Here is an 18,941-nt window from a genome sequence, read left to right as displayed (position 1 = left end):
GGAATACAAAGCTGCCACCCCTCTGATCCATCCTGGCTCAAAGCCCAGGCGAAGCATAGTGCCCTCTAAGAAACCCCCATCAACTCTATCGTATGCCTTCTCAAAATCGAGAAGCATCACGACCAAGTCCTCGCCAAGAAATCTAGCTCGGGCCGTCGCCTCCCAGAAAGTAAAGATGTTGTCAAGGATACTGCGCTCCTTGACAAATCCCGTTTGAGTAGCATGAATCAACTCCCCCAGGAAGGGCTGGATCCTCAAACTCAAGGCCTTTGCCAAGACCTTGTAGACAGTATTGAGGATCGTAATAGGCCTCCAATGCCGAATGTCATCTGATACTCCCTCCCCCTTGGGGATAAGATAGATCAAGCCCTCTGAAAAGCTCTGCGGCATCACCCCAGTGTCCAAAACATGCTGAAAGCCCCTGCGGAGGCCTGGCCCCAAAAGGTCCCAATAGCGCATAAAAAAAGCCGGCGTCAGTCCGTCCTCCCCTGGGCAACTATGTCGCGGCAGGACCCTCAAGGCCTCGGCAAGCTCAATCTCTGACAGAGGCGCACCTAGAACTGTACGCATATGGTCTGTGACCCTCCTCTGCACATGGGCCCACACAGTCTGTCTGCAAACATCTCGATCCTCAGTGGCTGGCTCCGCTGAAAGCAGGTCACTATAAAATGCAGTGGCAATGGCTCTGATCTCCCCGAGCTCAGTAGCTACCGATCCATCCGGTCTACCAAGCTGGCGGACTCCTGCTCGCGCATGACGGGGTCCAGTGATCTCAAAAAACTCTCCAGTCACTCTATCACCAAGCTGCGTCCACTGAGAGGCCTGACGACGATAGTAAAACTCATGTCTCTGCTCCTCTACCTCTCTAACCTCCTGGCGTGCCTGGCTCAGCTGGGACGCCACCCACTCACATGCAGGCTGCTGCTCCTGAAGGCGCTGTAGCGAAGCAAGGCTGCGTCTCAGCCGTTGCTCCCGCTCGCGAATCTCTCCCAGTCGTGTCAAAGCTGCAGCGTGTAGAAAAGAGCTAAGATCAATGAGTCCCTGGGCACACTGGCCCGCTGCATCCTGGTCAGAGCACTGACTATCATGCCAGATCCTCTCAATGTCCTCAGCGAGACTGGGATCTGTAAGTACCCTCTCTGGGATCCTCAACTGCAAGCTGGGCTCCCGTGTCCCCTCCTCCAATGTCAATATAACTGGCGCATGATCTGAAAATGAGGTGCCAACGAGAATGCCGACGGAGCCGCCTCGCTCCCCTAACCAGTAAAAGCGGTCAATCCGTGATAGATTAGTCCCTCCCTGCCGGCGATCCGACCGAGAGAAACTAAGACTGTCCTGAGACCGGGAGAAAGCCCCATGCTGCCATGCATCAGTGATCCTCAATGACATGCAAAACCGGTCCCAAGCTGCAAGCTCCGTGCCGTGCACTGTAACATGACTGCCTCCCACCCTATCTGCGGGTCCTCAAGCATGTTGAAGTCTCCCCCAACACACCAATGTGCGGCCTCTGGCAATGCATCTGTAACCTGAGTCCAGAACTCTGCTCTGGCACTAGCATGATTGGGCGCATAGATGTTGAGCACACCCAATAGCTCATCATGCATCCTCAGAATGACATACTGTGCTCTACCAGGCACAATGATCCCTCGATCCACAATGGCCTGCCGCCATACATCTGCAATGACCATGCATACTCCTCCCTGTCCACCCAAAGGACCAAACCCTGCAGACCAAAAAGTGTCCCATCTACCAGGCATCACCGAACCAGATCTCCGGATCCTGCTCTCACCCAAGTGGTGCTCCTGCATCATCAAAATATCAATGCTGCCACCAACCAGGCATCTCTGAAGCTCCTGCCTCAAGCAACCACGGTGGCGTATAAAGTGTGCTCCGCCAAGGCCCTGTACATTCCATGAGATGATCCTCATGGATGTCCTGCTGAGGTGGATGCTGTCTCAGCCGTACGGCGGGCCTTCGCAAGCGGCTTGGATGGAGAGTAGTCCCCATCCGAACGGCTGCGAATCTGCCCACCCGGTGTACTGCAAGAATCCCGGATCAGGCGCCAGTGGCTGTGGCCCATGGCAACTGCCTCCCGCTCTGACAGAGCAACCTCGTGTATACACACATATCCAGGGTCGCGTGCTAAGTCTGCCACTATGCGCACGACCAAGTGCCGAATCCCTGAGGTATCCACACTCCCGGGATCCAAGAAAAAATGAGCCAACTCCCAAAGTCGGCCTATCACATCTGTCACCTCCAGATCGCTCATGTGATGAGAAAACTCAACTGCCTGAGTCTTCAAAGTGCTGAGAGCGAGCTCTAGAGTCCACTCCCAGTCGCAAGGGCCACATAGAGGGAACGAGAAGGCCACCGCTGAGTCTAGTGCCTCTTCCCCGCGGGCCGGAGGTATCACTACATGAACTCGGATGGGTGCTGGCTCATGGGGGCCCTCTGCTCCAAAAAGCCGTGTGAAGGTATAATCAAAAGCCTCCGAGCGCTGTCTAATGCCAAGGCGACTCAGCCGACTGCGGATAGATGAAATCCGTGAAGCCCTAATCGGCATAGGTCTCCTCTGTGATGCTCGAGCGAGGTCAGTGCTCAGCGCTCTCCGGACTGCAGGTGAGCGCCAGGGAACTGCCAGGGCCTCCCGGGAAGGTGAGGCGGGCGGAGGGGGAGGAGGGGGAGGCGAGGGAGGTGGAGAGGGAGCCGCTGCCGAAACCGGAGCGGAGACGGGAGGAGGCGATGGAGGAAGCGAGGCGGTGGGAGGGGACGGGGGTGGGGGGGTGAAGGTGGGGGTGCTGGCATCTCCTGGTCCTCAGACGTCGCCGCGAGGGTCTCCTCCTGGAGGGGAGAAAAGCTGTTCCTCACGGGGACCCAGTGAGGCTGAGACTGTGGCTGCTGCTGCAGCGGTCTCTGGGCGTGCTGCTGTGGCTGTCTCCCTCGGCGGCGCCCTTGTCCTGGCTGCCACTCCGAGGTCTCTGTGGCCTGAGCAGGTGTCCCGGAGGCAGCGTGCTGTGCCGCATCTGTGGGCGGGCCATCAGGGGCCTGCTGCTGTGGTGAGGGTCGAGGTCTCCTGCGAGGGCAGGCCTTGGCCAGATGTCCGACCTGCCTGCAAATGAAGCATTGGTTCGGGAGCCCCGAGAACTCCACTCTCTGATCTATCCACCCCCCCTATCCTAGGTAGCTGAATGACCTTAGGAATGGAGGAGATGTCAGACACCAACACTCTGACCGAAGGTAGCCCAGCTGCTCTGGCCACCACTGAAGCTGCTGAGGGGCCCGTCTCTAGTACCGAGCCCACCAATGCTCCGAGCCTGGAGAGGAGCGGAAGATACTCCCGGCGGAGACCAGGGAAACAAACTGTAACATGGAAGAGGTGCTCTCCCTGCTCCGCCGCTGTTGGGTCAAATCCATGCTGCCAAGGTCTGAAGAAAGCCCGAGCACCCCTGATGTCAAGGGGACTCATGGCAAGGACCTTGGCAACGCTCTGGGCGGCCTCGAACTCTATCTGATAATGTCCCCGGCCCAGAAGCTGTACATCCAGGATCTTGCCCACATCTGCAAGAAGGCGGGCCTGAAGAAGATCCCTGATCTCCCCTCTGCTGGGGCGAGTGCCGACTATACGGCAGATGGTGGAATGAGCCTGGAGGCGTTCCACCTCTGCGGTGAGGCTCGCTTCCTCTTCTGGCGAAAGAGAAAGCTTGATGGGGGTGTTCTCAGGGGCGGGCGAGGGGGCTGCGGATGAGTCCCTCTGAGGCGGGGCGGGAGGAGCACACAGAGAGGCGGAATACGGAGCGAAAAATGAAAACAAAACCCCCAGGGGGCGGAAGCAAGAAAAGGAGGGAGGGGGGGGGAGAAGGCGAAGGAGATAAAACCTAAAAAAAGGGGGGGGGAGGGCGGGGGCTGCGCGCAAGAGGGATGGGAGGAAAAAGCGAGCTGGCGGAGGGGGGGGGGAGTGAGTCGCTGCAAGAGGAGGAGGGCGCGAAGACAAGGGGGGGGAGGCGTAAGGGAGAGGAAGGCGGCGAGTAGAGCAATGGGCGGCAGCGAAGGCAGGCGGAAGGGGGGGGGCGCAGCAGCGAATGCAGACGGGGGGGGGGGGGGTGGGGCTAAACGCAAGGCGGCGGGGGTCAATGAAGGCGGCGGGCAATGCAGGGAAGGCGGGGAAGGAAGAAGCGAGGAGGAAGCGAGGGGGCGAGCAGGCAGGGAAGGCGATGGGCGCAGTGCAGCAACGCGAGCAGGGAGAGGGGGCGGGAGCTTCGAGAATGCTCAAGGTTTATATTCCACTATAGAGAATTGAGTATTCTAGAACTCGAGGGTTGTTGTCCAAGTTGTATCCAAAAGGAGCAACTTTGAGATTGAACAACACTAAATCTTTTGTACAAGAGTCATGGGACTAGCCATCTCATGGAGGCACTGTTTTGTCAGTGAAGGAAATCAGGATTGAGTACATGAATTTGAATACTGTTAGTCTACCATAGTCAAACTTTGACATGGGTAGTTGGACTACAGTAGGAATTGGTGTAAAAACCAAGGAACTATTTGTGCATTCATTTGTTCATTTGATTTATGCTTGTGAGTATATTTGTGTATGTGTGCCAAGGGTCGGGGATGTCCGGTTAAACCCAAGGACGAGCACGTGTGCACGTGTTTGTCTTTTGACATATAACGGGTGCATGTTGTTCTCTACAGGAAGGGAATCATGCTAGGAAACTTCTGCCTGAGGGCGACTCTAGACTCTAGAGGTGCAAGGGGTGGGAGTATCTGCCAGAGAGGTGAAACCCAAGGTCACTTTATGTGAAGGGTGAAAACCATGAGGGCAAGATGCTCCCCAGAGCCAAGCACAAGTGAAGAGGAGGACATTCCCCATGTAGAACCATGTCTCAAGAGCTAGAGACGAGAAAAAAAGGAGAGAAAAGCAAGACCTAACAATTGAGGACAACTGTTTAATAAGTTGGGGGGTTGTCACCGAGAAATCAAAATACAGGTTGTTGATATGCAAAAACGCAACGTGCAAAAAAAAGGGAGTTTTGAAAAAAAGTAACCGTGGCATTGATGATGTGGCAATGGTGACGTGTCACTAACACATGGGAGGATAGCAATGCAAGGCCACCTTATAGGCTTGGAATGATGCGACTAGCTTTTGGAAAGCAAAAGATTAAAAGCTTTTTAAATACTAAAAAAAGAAGAGCTTTTATTATTAAAAAGATGCTTTTCGGACTTTTTAAAGCGCTTTTCTCAAGTGCTTTTGGGCAGGAACTATAAATTCAGCTATTCTCTCATTGTTGAGACATGTAAAAAGACAAGAGAGCTCTCTAGCTCTAAGAACTTGTGCTCAAGACTCCTCCAAGGGGTTTTATCTAATATAACTCGGAGAGAAGGGGGGGGGGGGTCGGCCCAAGGCTATTTTGACCCCTAGTGTGGTGTTTTCTCTCTCTACTCTCTCTCTTGTTTTTTTTCCAGATTTTCTCAAGGTTTTACACGTGAATTTGTTGTTTTCTTGAAGATAAGTTAAGTACCTGCACCACAGCCCTTACGAAGGTCTACTACACTGCTCTTAGTCTGGCCTTGAAAATGGGGCTGTTGTAACGAAGGTGTACTCTGATGGTATCACACGTGAATTTCATTCTAGTTATGCATTTTCAGATTAGAGTGAGATTCGGGAACATCTCTAAGGCTGTTTTAGCCTCTCTTTCATGCTAATTAATCTCTATAATTCAAAGCTAGTAATACCGTACAGCTATCTTTTGTCTATTTCAATATGAGCTAGCTCTTCGATGCTCCTTGTTTAGCACCATGTGCAACTGGAAGATTTTGTTTACAGGAACTGATTGGTCTAAGAGCTATAAGAGTTGTTCAAGATGATGGAAGCCCTTGTGGAAAGAAATACTTTCTTCTCTGGGACCCTCCAGTCTACTATACCACTGTAAGTCCAGGCCTTGATATTTTTGGAGGTATACTAAGTAACTTTTCTGTTTTTTCTTCGAAAGTGTGTTTTTCTTGACGGATGTTTTTACTGAAAAAAATTGTATTGTGAATCTTCAGAAAGCACCTCCGAAAGCGCAAGATAATCTCGAGCGAAATAGACACGGCAAGAAAAAGGAGACACAAAATAAACAATTGCATTGCAAGCGCTCTAGGTACAGTTTTTTTTTTTTTGGGTTTGGAGACTTGAGTTGCATTTAAGAGCTGCAAGTAGTTGGCCATTTGATCAAATGACTTGCTTAGGGTATCTTCACAAAGGGCAACCATGTCCGGGCGGCCAGCCCTCTCCCAGGCTGGGTTGCTACCCATCAGATTGTGTCAGAAAAAGGGAAAATGGTGGTGGATGTTCGTCTGAAGCCAACCTTAGATATCTCAAATTAGAATATATGATGCACAATCTACTTTGTCTCAAAACTGCCTTCTATGTAATTGCACACTTGTTAGTTCAATCATTTGTGATTTTGTTTTTGTGTTAGTCCCATTGTGGAGGTGTCATCGCTTTTGTCGGAGATGGTGCAACATAACTTGCGATGCATATGCTTCTGCAAAACACGCAAGCTGAGTGAACTTGTTTTAAGCTACACGTAAGACAAGTAATCTGTGTGTGTCTTTTGTGTAAACGTTTGTGCTTATTGTTTTTGTCTTTGGTAGATCGAGCAATACATTCAGTTTTTTGTTGCAGACGGGAGATCTTAAAAGAAACATCTCCAAGCCTTGTGAACTCAATTCGAGCATACCGAGCAGGTTATACAGCCCAGGTAAGTGCAGCATATTTTTATATGTTTTGTATTAGGGTTTTTGCAAATATATCTGTTTTATCTGAAGAATGTGTGGTTTCTTACAAAAATATGGAAGTGAAATCAACCTCTTTTACTCTTTTTAGAGCAAATTCAAACCACAAACATTTATTTTGTCAATGAAGGATAGAAGGGACATTGAAAATGAACTCTTTGGTGGGAAGCTACGTGCTGTTTCTGCAACAAATGCTTTGGAGCTTGGAGTTGATGTTGGTAGCCTTGATGCAACCCTTCATCTAGGTTTTCCTGGAACTGTAGCCAGGTATGCTTTGCCTCTGGCTACAATTAGATTTCATTTGTTTTCCCTAATGAGGATATGGGAACTATGCATCATACTCTCTTTTCATGCCTGGGGGTATAGATCTTGAGATGGTGTATGTGAAATGTTATGATTAATTGTATAAACCCTTGTATTTTCAAAGGAGTGATAATGAGGTCAGCCTTTGTAGAGATTCACTTTGTGCATAAGCTGATCATTTCCAGAGAGGTCCACATGGTCTGCTGCCTGATGAGAGCAAGTGCATAGATTTCTTTACAAAAGCTCTTGTACAGAGATTAGATGAAGCGGCATCTTCATCGACACCGATAAGACCTTAGATTTAGTTTAGCTTCAATTTTTGTGGGAGTGGGGCTGGTGTTGTTAGAAAACGGTGCTCCACTCTTGGCACGTAATGCCTGGGCTGTGGCTACCTCATGTAAAGTTCCCATTATAAAGAGAGGGCATGGTTGAGCAGCTGGGATGCATGGCACCTTGGTTTGAACACCGGATCGTGGCCTATTCAGGTGAGATGGCTTGTAGACGGTTTAGGAATGTTTGGCACACTAGCATAGGCTACATGCTTGGATAGACTGATATGGAAGTGATTTTACATCACATCATGCACACGGTAGTAGGAAATATTCCGAGGCTGCGTGTCCTTAGGTTGTGGGGCCCAAAACAGCACTTGATTGGTTCCGTATAGGCCTAAAACATGCACCTGGATGGAAGGATTTACCTGTGGATGTGAAATGGCCATATTGACGGAGTAGGCTTCCATTAAATGGTGACCGCAGACTACCCAAGAATGATGGCAGTCTACAGAGGCTATTAAGAGACTTTTGGTGCTAGTCTATTCACACACTTAGTTATCTACCTTCACCCTAGTTTCCTTCTAGTATACAACTTGTGGCTACGTGATTCCAGTGTTGCCATCACAATTCCTTCCACAAGAGCACACAGAACTGGAGCTTACATCCACCTATTTGTATCAAAATTATTAGCAATTTGGTATTATTCTCATTTTGTTTTTGTGCTATTGGAGTTGTCAATTCCGCATTGTGAAGATCTTGTATTAGGTGAGTGTTATCATGTGTGCTCTGCAAGTTGTCTGCTTTCAAATACAACATTGTTTTTGTGAGGGAAAAACAGGTTATGTGCATCCACTGCAACATAGATCATCTAGGGTCTCGAATCTAGATTAACCAATCAATCAAAGATTGTGGAAGTATAGTTCTGGTTATTTGCTCATTCCTTTGGCATCCTATCCAAGCTACAATTTGATGATGTTGGTCCCGGTAAACCTTTAAACTCCGGAGCAGCAGACACAGATACAAAAACCAACATAAATATGGTGCTCAAAGCTTCTCACCCCAAGCCTGTATGACTGAGCTATTGGCTCATAAGTGCACATCCCCACTAGGGAAGACTCGCCAAGGGATCAAGACCCAAGCAAGGCCTTTTGCCAAGGCTGTAGCCACACCTGGATGGGTGGGCTCTGGTGGTATGGGGTCACGGAGGTTTGGGCAGACAGTATGGTCACAGTGTTGGTGTAACCTCATAGCTCAGGGGTGCTTCGGAGGGAGCTACGGTTGGGTAATATTAAAGTAGGAAATGACAATTACTGATATATATAACTAATTAAAGCTTTTCACATTAACGCTTGCTAATAAGCACCCACTAGTCACTTAGTCCACGTGTCTTACTGTGGGGCCACCCTAGGTATAAGTCTGTCTCAAAATTTGGGGACATAACCTACTCCCTCCTTTAAACTAGATCTGCCCCTCATCTTGGAGCAGCGACTAGCAAAAAAGTTAGGGAGCTGCTCCTCATGAGATTCTATAATCTTCTAAAAATGATAATCCTGAGTATGAATTGCCCACTTGATTATCAACTCTGGAACAAGTTCTTGAGTGCAAACTCACGAAATTCCAGAATCTATCCTGATTCTGGTGGTACACACGGAGTCAACCGAACGGGGTCATCAACTCAACAAAATTTTCTCCAAGTCGTGTTAACCAAGGAGAAAGTTTTTAAAATCTTCTAGCTGTGACAAACTCCGAATCCTCCAGGATTTTGAGATTAACCAATTGATCAAGCTTGGATGTAAACTTAATCCTGAGCTATGCGAAGACTTACTTTTTCACAACATCTAGTTGCACAAGGAAGTCAACTCATCTTGGTTCAGTAGAAGTCACCTTTTGTATGCATGTAGCTAGGCTTGCTGCTTGCACAACATGCACGATTGAGATATAAGTGTAGATCTATGGGAATGATTTTATTGGCATATATGCTATGAGTTATGCCACATATGCTATGAGTAGTGCTACATGTGAACATGGGCTAACCAAGGGCACTTTTCTCCCTCTGGGTTTTCCCCCTTGGATATTAGGTGTGAAAGGACACCACACTTATTTTATTGTATTATGATATTGTGGAGTCAACTCCTTTGCTCCACACATCTTGTATCTACCTACTTTGAGTAGCAATCACCATCTCTCACTCTCTTGAGAGCTTGCTCCTGTGTACCATCTTTGTCTGTGTGTGCGTCTTTGTTTCTCTGAAACCCTAACATCCAACAGTGGTATCAGAGCTTGGCTGCACATCCCTGCTCGTGGAGTTTCCAACGCCAAGCTTCCTACGTCCGTCCGTCGGCAGCTGCAGTTCCGACTGTCATAGTCCGTTCGGCAGTTGCTGCGCACTCTGTCCAGGCTCCTGCTGCCCCTCCTCCACTTGCTTGGCCTCGTTGCCGCCCATTTCAGCCTTCGGAAGGGGCGGAGCTACTGGGGAGGGCTCCACCACCGCCCCACCGAGTAGCGGCGGCCACCAGTGGCGCTCAGCCACCTTTGTACCCTACGTGGCATTTGACGGAACTTGGAGTTTTTGGGGGACATCTCTCCGTCCGACGTGGCAGATCCGTCCGTCGCCCTGTGCATTCTGTCCCACCGCCGTTGTTCCACGCGCCATCGCCGTCTAGTTCGCACCCGCACCGACCAGACGTCTTCACGCCCGTGCCGTCCAACTGTCTTCCACGCGCCGCTCGTCGACCAGTTACACTCGTAGCCACACCTGACTGACGCTGCCTTTTGTGCTTCGCCGTCAGAGCCCCAACTCCTGCCGTCTACTGCTTCAACCCCGCTTGAGGAGCCCACCGTCTGCATAGACTTTCTGCAGCTCGCCCGAGGAGCCCACTATTTGCAGCCCTTCAATGCTGCTCCCGCCACGTTAGCAACCAACAACACCACCTAGCCTGCAGCAGCTCGTCAGCAAATCCCGCCTGCTGAATTTGTACGAGGGTTTGATCCAATTTCGTCTGAGAAGTTGCCATCTCTGCAAAGTCAGTCCATGCAAGTAACTGATTTCCTTTTTGGTTCAAATCAAGGGGCTTTTGTACATTTCTTGCTTCATTACAAAAACTAGGTGCAAGCAACAGGGCAGGGCGACTTTTGGCTGCAAAATTCAAGAAAAATTGGGGATTTTTCAAAATTTGCACAATTGCATTCACAGGACACACAGAAAATTGGGGCTTTCCTGAAGTCATTGCTTAATCGCAAAATTGAAGCTCATTGGTACACAGAGTTTTTGGGGCTTTTGTGAATTATGTGCAATTGACACATAAATTAGCCCATTGGTGCTCAGAAATTAGGGGATTTTTAGCATTGCAGCTTGAAATTTGGGACAAAACATTTGCACAGGACATTGTGGTCGCCTGGCATTGCACTCTAGTGCATTTTGGATTTTGCTTGCAGGTGCTTTTTACAACATATTTGGTTGCATGTATTTGCATATCTCTTGGTGAAGAGATTTGAGCAAATGGCTGGAAATACAACCGACATATTCGGGGTTTTGTCCCAAGAGGACAAATTGGATGGAAGTAATTACTCCCTATGGAGTTTCATGGTCCGAAATCTACTCGTGGCCAAAGGATTATGGGGTTATGTGTCAGGTAATGATGTATGTCTTGTTGACATGGCACCTAACACGCCTGGCCGTGGTGCTCAACTAGCAGCAAGACCCACTCCTCCCTCAACACGAGCAGAAAAGATGGGATACTTGAGATGCCCAAGCGATGGCTTTGATTGCTTTGTCAGTGAAGCGATCAATCATACCGCATATTCGGTCTTGCAGGACCTCACGGCGAGCTTGGGATGTACATGAAACCATGTATCAGGCAAAGAATGAGACAAGGGTTGCATTTCTCAAGAAAGAGCTTGAGAACTTGGACATGAATGAAGGTGATAGTGTGGCTGATCATCTTACGAAGATCCAGGATCTTCGGGAGCACTATCATTTCCGAAAAGGAGTTGGTTTCCAGAACACCATCATCTTTGCCAGAAACCTTGCATGTTTGGAGCATATGTCTCTCAGTGTCAGTGAAACACACGACACATGATATTTTGACAGTGGTGCTTCTAAACACATCACCTCTTGGAGGGATTTGTTTAAGAAGCTTATGGCTGCCCCAGCAGGCAAGCAGGTAACATGTGCAAACAATTCTTCTTATCGAGTTTAGGGTGTTGGTGAGGTGATCCTCACAATAGCAGATGGTGTAGACTTATGTCTTTTAGATGTATTGTATGTGCCGCGGGGATTAAGAAGAACTTGTTGTCCGTCTCCTCTTTTGCTAAAATAGGATATGCAGTGAACTTTGAGGACGACAGATGCATAGTGAAAGACCGGGAAGGTGGTTATGCATTGGTCACTTCCGGCACATTGTACCATGGGTTATATCAGCTCGACAAGTTTGACAAGAGAGAGCATGATGCTCATGTGGTTACCACTCTTACACCTACCATGCACACGAGGCAGAATTGTGGCATGCCAGGTTTGGGCATGTTAATTATGGCAGTTTGATGCTATTGCAAAGACATAATATGGTACAGGGTATGCCTCATGTAGAGCTGTCACCAAAACATGTATGTGAAGGGTGCATATTGGGTAAGATGCACATAAATGCATTCCCAAAACATGGAACAACAAGGGCTGTCCGGAAATTACAACTTGTGCACAGTGATGTGTGTGGTCCTATTGGGACACCATCTTTTGGAAAGCATCTATACTTTGTAACCTTTATCGATGACTACTCCAGATTTGCATGGGTGTATCCCTTGAAGGCCAAATCTGATGTATTTGCACGTTTTCAGCATTTTGTGGCTCAAGCTGAAAATCAAATAGGTTGCAAAGTGCAGACCTTCCGTACAGATCAAGGGGGGGAATACATGTCCATTACTTTCCAAGCATTTATGGCAGAGAAAGGCATAAAGCATCAATGCACGATGCCATATTCTCCTCAGCAAAATGGTGTTGTTGAGAGAAAGAACAGGTCTTTGATGGAAATGGCTAGATGCATGGTTAAAGGCAAAGGATTGCCTGACAAATTCTGGATGGAGGCAATAATGTGTGCTACACATGTGTTGATCAGATGCCCTACCAAAGCATTGAAAACCGTCACGCCATATGAGGCCTGGCACGAAAGGAAACCTAAAGTTGACCACTTTAGAGTTTTTGGATGTATAGCATATGCACATACCTCAACAGTTGAGAGGTAAGCTTGATGACAAAGCTACTAAGTGCATATTTGTGGGTTATAGCAGTGGCAGTAAAGGCTACTGTCTCTTTAATCCTTCCACACAAAGGATTTTGGACAGTAGAGATGTTGTATTTGCTGAAAATTCAGACCAGCCATTGGCTGAATTTTTTGGACAGCCACCTTCGGGTCCACATAACATGTTTGAAGGACTTTTTCCGTTGGGAATTGATGGCTCTACAGATCAGCCATCAACTTTGCCCAATGGAGCATTTGGGTGCTCCAAATCAACCCATGAATGAGCTCATTACACCTCAAAATGTGGAGGAATCAGTGGAGCAAGAGCGGACAGCAACGGAGGAGGCTAGAGTTGTGCCTTGTTGGCTGCTCCATACTTTACAGGAGAGCAAACTTTCAGCTTCATTTGGTAGCAGGACAAAGGCTAGTTCACATAATGCAAGAGAACACGCAGATGTTGCTTGCATGAGTACACTTTGTGATGCAGATGAGCCACATTCATTTGAAGAGGCTCATGAGAATGAGCATTGGATGCAAGCCATGCAAAATGAGATGGATTCTATCGATAAAAACAACACTTGGGATTTGGTAGACTTGCCTACTGGCAAGAAGCCCATTGGCACAAAGTGGGTTTACAAGTTAAAAAGAAAGTCTGATGGTACCATTGATAGGTACAAGGCCATGCTAGTGGCCCAAGGATATGCCGAGCAAAAAGGCATTGATTATGATGAGACTTTCTCGTATGGCCACGGTTAGATGTGTTGTTGCATTGGCTGCCCATCATCGATGGAAAGTGCATCAATTGGACATAAAATCAGCTTTTCTCAATGGGGATTTGCAGGAAGAAAAGTGTATGTAAATCAGCCCATTGGTTTTGTGTTGCATGGTCGTGAAAACAAAGTATGCAAGCTTCAAAAAGCACTTTATGGTCTCAAGCAAGCTCCTTGAGCTTGGTATAAGAAGATCCATACTTATTTGACCACGCAAGGATTTTGCAATAGTCCAACAGAGAGCACCCTCTATGTGAAAGAGGATCATGGTACTTTGATTATGCTCATTCTTTATGTGGATGACATGTTGCTAACTGGGAATGATATGGATAAAATTTCAGCATTCAAAGCTGAATTGCAATCGTCATTTGAGATGACAGATTTGGGATTGTTGCATTATTATTTGGGCATACAATTTGTGCAGACAGATGTTGGGATTTATGTACACCAATCGAAGTACATTCAAAAGCTGTTGCACAAATTCGGGTTTCAAGATTGTAACCCATATCTACTCTGATGGAGCTAGGGCTGAAATTGAGCATGTATGATGTTGGAGAGCCTTTTGATATGAGTGTTTATAGCCAAGCAGTGGGCTGCCTTATATATTTATGCAACACACGCCGAGATATTCAGTTTGGGGTTTCCCAGTGTAGCAAATTTATGCACAGCCCAGGTACAAAGCATTGGCAAGCAGTGAAGCGGATCTTCCGCTATCTTTAGGGCTCCCTGGATCTTGCGTTGGTATATCCCAGGGGGGGACAGCTTGCAAATACATGCTTACAGTGATTCAGACTGGGCTGGTGACTATGAGACACGATAGTCCACTAGTGGGAATTGTTTTTTTTTTTGGGGCATTCATGCATATCATGGCTGAGCAAAAAGCAGCCCATTGTTGCCACATCTACTTGTGAGGCTGAGTATAGGGCAGCCTTTATAGCCACAACAGATTGTGTATGGCTGAGGTGATTGATGACTAATCTTCGTGAGTGTCAGCAGACACCCATCACCATACTCACTGATAGTCAGAGTGCTATAGCCATGGCACGAAACCCAGTGTTTCATGCACGCACTAAGCACATAGAGATTCATTATTACTATGTTAGAGAGAGGATTCATGCAGGGGAGATCACATTATCTTACTGCTCTACACAGGATAATGTTGCAGATCTGTTCACGAAGGTGTTGCCTTGAGAGAAGTTTGAAGCTTTCCGCAAAGCTTTAGGCTTACTCTCCTACAGAGAGTGATCTGTTATCGATCTTGTACAGGTTCACATTGCCACTAGAGGGGGGCTTATTGGCATATATGCTATGAGTTATGCCACATGTGCTATGAGTAGTGCCACATGTGAACATGGGCTAACCAAGGGCACTTTTCTCCCTTTGGGTTTTTTCCCTTGGATAGTAGGTGTGAAAGGACACCACACTTATTTTTATTGTAATATGATATTGTGGAGTCAACTCCCTTGCTCCACACATCTTGTATCTATCTACTTTGAGTAGCAATCACCATCCCTCTCACTCTCTTGAGAGCTTGCTCTTGTGTACCATCTTTGTCTGTGTGTGTCTTTGTTTCTCTGAAACCCTAACATCCAACAGATTTTATATATCATCATTTGAGCAATATATAGTAGTTTAGGCACTTCAGCCTTGTCTTTTGTGTGTTTGCAGAATAGAATAACATTAATCTCAATTAATTTCTGTAGGCATGTCAATTCGTCTAGAGTCAAAACATAAGAGCATTCAAGCCAGCCTAGAGGGGGGAGTACATGTCGAAATAGTTTACTGCATGCTTGTCAGAAAGGGGCATTTAGCACCAATGTACTGTACCTTATACACCATAGCAAAATGATGCATTGGAGAGAGAGAATTGGTCTATCATGGAGATGGCACGATGTACAGTTAAAGACCAAAGTTTGTCTCGCAAGTTTGGATGGAAGCTGTTATGTGTGCATCATATGTACTTAACAGGTGTCCAACGAAAGCCTTGAAGACTATCACTCCTTACGAAGCTTGGCATGATAGAAAGCCATCTCGGTTGTTTCTTGTTGAGCCATGATATGCATGAACCACCAAGAAAGAAACAAAATTCGCTAGTGGACACTCTGGTGTCATAACATCATGCCGAGTCCAAATCACTGAAGGCATGCAACTGTGACTCCCTCCCCCCCCCCTCCACCCCCCCCCGGAAGGAATAGAACAATCCAAGGAACAGGGAACCTTGTAAGTAGTGGAAAATTTCCTCAACAACCTACCAATGTCTAGTAACTCAGCAATGCATAAATCTACTCAAAGTGAAACCCGTATTGAATGTCTGGCCTCGTGCTGCATAGGTCGATCAAGCATCCAGACCTGTGCTAATATAGTGTCTATCAAAAGGCTCTCAAGAATCCTAAGTGCTAAGCCTGAAATTGTGTCACATGGTGAGACACAGGTTTGCAATCCTCAAGATTAAACCTTTTTAAGTAGTCTCTGTATGTACTTTGATTGCATCATGACTATCCCATCATCGCGTTGTCTGTGTCAAAAAGTCGAAAGAGGATTTGCTAGTCATCATCATCTTGTACGTTGATGACATGCTACTCATAGGTACGAATGTCGATCAGATTTCAACCTTTTAAGGCTGAATTATAGGCTTCTTTTGAGATGTCAGTTTTGGACCCAATGCATTACTATTTCGGGATTCAGTTCTTAGAGTGCTCTTTGTGGAACTATTATAAAACCCATGTGAAACCAAGTATGCATCTATTTTCTCGTACCAAGCTCGAGAAGCCTGCTTAAGGCCATACAAAGCCTTCCATAACCTGCACACTTTGTTTTCTTGACCCTTTTGAACAAAACCACGAGGCTGAGATACATATACCTACCTCATGAAAATCACCGTTCACGAAGGCAGTTTTAACGTCCAACAAATGCACATTCCATCCATGATATGTTGCCAAAGCAATGATGCACTTGATGGTGGTCATACTCTAGCTGTGAGGCTGAGTACATGGCAACATTTGCAGCTACCATTGAGTGTGTATGGCTGAGATGCCTTTGGCAAATCTTAGTGTTGGACAGTAGTCCTCCACTCCTATCTACACTGACTCTCACAGCGCATTGGCAGTTGCGAGGAACCTAGTGTTTCATGCTCGCACGAATCACATTGAGGTACATTATCTTTATGTCAGGGAGAGGCTCCATGTAGGAGAGATCAACTTGGTCTCTACACATGACAATGTGGCAGATCTATTCACGAAGGCTCTTTCTCGTAAAAAGCTTGAAGCTTTCCGCAAAGCTCTAAGCTTATTTCCTTTCGAGGATTGATCTTCTAGATCCCTGGCGTGAAGCATAGTCTGTTCACGACGTGAATTGCAGTCTGCTACTTCATGAGTTAATACTTCACAAGTTAACCCTTCGGGAACTAACGCTGCATGTGTTAGCAATTCCCGAAATAACCTTTCACGGAATTCTAGTTCATGAATTAAGGGTTGTCATACCAGAGATAAGAGAGTATCCTAATTGCACCATTGGAGTCTATGCAACTCAGATTAAAGTAATTCTAAGGTGAAAACTCGAAACGTGAAACACCAATTGCGGCATCATGAAAAATAGTTTACGACGTGAACAACGTGAACTGATGCCTGCTACTTCACAACGTGAACCATTGTCTGCTGTTTCACAGAGATCATCTATTTCATGAGCATAAAAGACGGATAGAAAAGTGAAGTCTGAAATACACAAAGTAAAGCATGCTGATAGATGCAATCATGCATGACAAATAGTAAACTAGAGGAGCTTGATAGCCCCAAAGACTAGAGTCCTCAATCCGAGTCTGGGCACCCATCCTCAACATCCTTGATGTCCTCATCAGTAGCCTCCTCGGTAGACTCTTAGCATCACTCTCAAAAGAGGACGATGCTGCCTCAGCTGCCGCACTCGTCTCAGCTGCTGCACTGGTACTAGCACCTCCTGATAAATCTGGTCCATGAACTCATATAAGAGTCCAAGAGTGTTGCCCTCCATGTCAGTGATGCGAAGAACACTATAGATTGGTTCAAGAGCGCTCAACAAAGCCTCTTCTTCCTTCCACCAAACTCAGCGTCACTCTCAGAAGAGGACGATGTTGCCTTAGCTACCGCACTCGTCTCAGCTGCTGCACTGGTACTAGCACCTCCTGATAAATCCGGTCCATGAACTCATATAAGAGTCCAAGAGTGTTGCCCTCCATGTCAGTGATGCGAAGAACACTATAGATTGGTTCAAGAGCGCTCAACAAAGCCTTTGCTTCCTTCCACCAAACTTCTTGCATCACTTTGTGTGCAAAAGCAAGTGTCTTTGGGTGCTCATGCTCCACCCAGCTCATCCACTCTCGGCAGACCACTATGCGCATGAGTTCCTGTCGGACTCTCACTACCCTCTCAACCACAATGAATATATATGCAAAACTTGGTTTGTGAGGGCTTCAGAAGCTTAAGGTCACTATTGACACGATACAGACCTTGGGCCTCTTGGTAACAAACTTCACCAAGCCATGCGTAGTGTCAAAGATGCCAGCAATCCACTTGATCTTTGCAAGATCTTCAATAAGAAGATCTACGCTATGGGATGCACATGGAGTCCATACAATTTGCGGGAACTCATCCTCTAGCATCTGTCCCATAGAGACACAGTTGCTACCATTATTAGTGACCACCTGCACTATGTTTTATGGGCCTATTTCCATGATAGTCTCTCGGAGGTGCGACCATACAAACTCTCCTGTCACCACCACTGTCCCATTCACAGATGCATCAATGGCACGCTTGTCCTTGCAAGAGGACACCAAAACATTGTACACATTCCTCTTGCGTATATCTGACCACCCATCACATAAGAATGTGCAACCATACTTGGTTAGATTGGCTTTTAATGGCTCCATCTCCACCTCCAGTGCTTGTTGCTCTCTTCTAAGCTCTTTAGTGCGCAAGGTCTCATAGTAGGGTCCCTCCCACTCACATCCAATGTGACTGTTAAAACCCTAAGATCTCTCTAGATAATTGTTATGCATAAACATGCATAAATCAGGCATAAACTCAACCACCCAACCACCCCCGAGCCCAAGGGATGCACACATGAATCATAAATGAAATACATCATACCTCTACCTTGATGTCCCATACCATCAAGAGGTATAACTCCAATCCAATAGCATGTAGCTATAGTGTGAAATGGTAGATGAGTAGATATGGATCTCTACACAAGAGACCATAGCATAAGCCTCAAGCTTCCTAGTCTCCAAGCCCCCAAGCTCCCCTTGAGTGTGCCCCATGCCCCTATTATATAGGAGGGTCCTCAAGTGACTCTTGACTTTCCATTCCTCATGTGTGACCCTTGGATGCCTGACCCTAACCTTAACCCTTAAGGTTAGTCCTAACCCATGCTCCACTAGAGCTTGTTCCCATGCTCCCATGCTCACAAGCCTAATGTGGGTTAGCCTCCTAGTATATGCACACATAATGTGTATATAACATAGCACACATAATGTACATATAACATACTTCCCCTCTCTCAAAACATTGCACTCTTGCAATGAAAAGAAGGAGAACTGCGCTGAACAATCTCAACCGACT

The 18,941-nt window shown here is 47.0% G+C and overlaps 1 protein-coding gene across 3 annotated transcripts in view; it reads left to right on the top strand.

The window, feature by feature from the left end:
• LOC147616156 (uncharacterized) overlaps positions 1 to 18,941 on the top strand; it is a 130,330-nt gene that overhangs the window by 67,774 nt on the left and 43,615 nt on the right. For all 3 annotated transcript variants that reach the window (XM_086778782.1, XM_086778781.1, XM_086778783.1), the window contains 5 exons: positions 5,822 to 5,923; positions 6,043 to 6,137; positions 6,459 to 6,566; positions 6,665 to 6,740; positions 6,905 to 7,041. In XM_086778782.1, the coding sequence (XP_086634908.1) occupies positions 5,822 to 5,923; positions 6,043 to 6,137; positions 6,459 to 6,566; positions 6,665 to 6,740; positions 6,905 to 7,041 (518 nt within the window). The remainder of the gene's footprint in view (positions 1 to 5,821; positions 5,924 to 6,042; positions 6,138 to 6,458; positions 6,567 to 6,664; positions 6,741 to 6,904; positions 7,042 to 18,941) is intronic.

This window comes from Cibotium barometz, chromosome 39 (genome assembly GCF_041138505.1).
Source record: "Cibotium barometz isolate CiBa-2024 chromosome 39, ASM4113850v1, whole genome shotgun sequence".
Taxonomy (NCBI): Eukaryota; Viridiplantae; Streptophyta; class Polypodiopsida; order Cyatheales; family Cibotiaceae; genus Cibotium; species Cibotium barometz.
The sequence above is the reverse complement of the archived record's forward strand: the minus strand, read 5'-3'. Positions and strand labels throughout refer to the sequence as shown.